General features: G+C 41.7%; 1 protein-coding gene across 1 annotated transcript in view; it reads right to left on the reverse strand.

The window, feature by feature from the left end:
- Positions 1 to 577: 577 nt before the first annotated feature.
- LOC137970267 (gamma-aminobutyric acid receptor subunit alpha-6-like) overlaps positions 578 to 2500 on the reverse strand; it is a 28828-nt gene continuing 26905 nt past the window's right edge. The window contains exon 10 of the mRNA XM_068816785.1: positions 578 to 945. Coding sequence (XP_068672886.1) covers positions 583 to 945 — 363 coding nt within the window. The 3' untranslated portion in view covers positions 578 to 582. The remainder of the gene's footprint in view (positions 946 to 2500) is intronic.

The following is a 2500-nucleotide window of genomic DNA, read 5'->3' on the forward strand; positions in this document are numbered from 1 at the left end:
TTCCCACGGAAAGTATGATTATTGTAACGTAGTTTTTCGGTTTTCGCTGTCCGGCATTACTCGAACGGCAAATGACCGTGAGCGAGGAAAAGGGTTGGGTCTAACTGGATCGCCTGGGTCTGACGTCATATGCGCAACGCTCAAAATAAACGCCGCTAATTTCCCACGCCGTCTATAAGATGTGACAGATCGCCGAGTTGCTTTTTGCTGAAATTATATACACTACTTCTTGATCGACTTGTTCGCTTTGTCAAACGCCCACGAAGCGATGCGCGTATGACGTCACTAGCCAAGTCTTGCGCAAAGACCGCTTACAAAATAATCGCAGACTTCTCCAATGCTGTCCGAGTAATGGCGGACAGATTTTTAGCGGTTTTGCCTGGCTATTTCCCCACTTATGTCGCTTCTATCGTTCCAAATTTAAATGCATTGTATTAAATTTTCGTCGTAGTGGCACTTTATAAAATGGGAACAATCCTTCGAGACGAGAGGAGTTATGGTCCAAAATGAGATGTGTAAAAAAATGAGACCAAGACAACGAAGAACCCTCCCCCCCACCCCGTCTTAGTGTGCTTTAAGAGGTCATGCCCGGGCATCAATACCGTTTAAGTACATTTGCCAATAAAGTGTGTTGTACAAAGCGTAAGCAAGAGGAAACAGGATTCGGCAGGCAAGGTCAATTTTTATCGCCCGGCTTCGCCCAGACCCAGCAGTAAGCTTTGATGTGGTCTTTTCTCCGGGTTTCCCAATGGAAATCTTCTTGTCTGGGGATCTCGGATCGACCTCTGGCTTTACGTCTTCAGTCATATTCTTCTTGGTCAGCGGCAATACTTGCACCATGCCCTCTCGCCACACGTCAGAGTCGCTAAAAGTGATACGCACAGTTCCCGAGCTCCTGCGAACAGTGAGGTCCAAGTTGTTCAAAGAAAATTCAGAGGAAGTGTCCTAAAAGAAGGTAAACCAAGCACTCTGAGCAAGATGAAGCTGTATTTCGGGGGTTCAGTATGCAGCTATTGTAAAGTTTCCCAGAATTGGTTGAGAAAAAAGAGGAGACGAAAAAGTTTGCAATAAACATAAAAGCAATAGAAATTGCTCAGTATACTAATACATTGAAATGAGAGGTTGATTCTGTTGATCAATCTCCATGCACCCGACTTAGCGGGCGTTTTCGAAACTGGGGCTTTAAAGTCCTGAAGAACCCATTCGATTATTTGAAAGTGGCTGTTCAACGTGCAAAAATTCATTCCAGTAATTGGTGTTGTGATGGCTTACGAATTTTGAACGTGCTCCAACCAGGAGCTCGTCAAGAGGAGCCTCTATACCCACACTTGGCCGAGGAATCAACCCTCTCCTGAGTAGATTTATTGATAGAACGCCTCCCTTAGGAGATTCGACTCGCCCCTGTTGTAAAAGCCAATCAAAACAAAGCTATCTCAGCGTCAAAGGAAATATTAGGCTTAGCTACATAATTCCCGAAAAATCATCTAAAATTCTTTCCGGAATTTCCCAAACAAAAGCTCTAAAATTGTTTTAGAAATAGCTAAAATTCTCCAAAAACTCTATAAAATTCCCGAAGATTTCGTTTTTTAAAGTGCAAAGTCTGCCATATTTGCTATCAAGCAAAGATTACGATGACAAACCGCTGCTTAGATGCACTGTAGAGCCTCTTTTGGTGAATAACCCCTGTTATTAAATTCTCAACCTCGGATAATGCAATTCTCGTGCTCTGATAGGTTCACTCAATCTCGGTTATCAGCTCATATACCTTAGTTTGACCTAATATGGTAAATGATTGCGCTTAGCGTTGCTAAACTAAAAACGTTTACGCCAGAAAGGGAAATTTCTTTCGATATAAAGCAAAAGAAAAACGTTTTTGTGGAAAGTTTGGATCACTTTCGAAGCTTAGAGATACGCGAAAAGGTAAGAAATGTTTTTGTGATGAGCCTGCGTCTGTCTGACCACGAGGTATTACACAACATCGCATCGTCATCAACTTTTTTCGATTTCGCTAGGATTTTCTCGCTTTTTTCGCTCGTATTTCGTACTGCTAAACTTTTGGAGTTTAAGGAATTTAATAAAACAATTATTCCATTCGCGCTTGTTGGATATGAGACTGGTTATAGCCAACTCGGCGCAACGCGCCTCGTTGGTTATTTGCCATCTCATATCCAACGCGCGCTCATGGAATAATTGTTTGACGGACTGACCCCTCTCCTGGTAGGATGGAATACAAAAAAACACGTTTTGTCAAGGTTTTTCCTGTGAAACGTTTCCAACATGTCAGGTGAAAGTTCAAATTGCTCTAAAATTCTGGAAATTGTCAATTTTTTCCTAAAATTCTCGAGAGTTTCTTAAATTCTTTTTGATGTCTAAAATTCCCAAAACCTTCCGGAATTATGTAGCTAAGCCTAGGAAATATCATACTTTTCGCGGGAAAAACCTATCTCCAAAAGTAAATTTAAAGGGGCTAGGTCACGCTATTTTAGGTTATTTTGTTTAA

Source organism: Montipora foliosa, chromosome 9 (genome assembly GCF_036669935.1).
Source record: "Montipora foliosa isolate CH-2021 chromosome 9, ASM3666993v2, whole genome shotgun sequence".
NCBI classification, from domain to species: Eukaryota; Metazoa; Cnidaria; class Anthozoa; order Scleractinia; family Acroporidae; genus Montipora; species Montipora foliosa.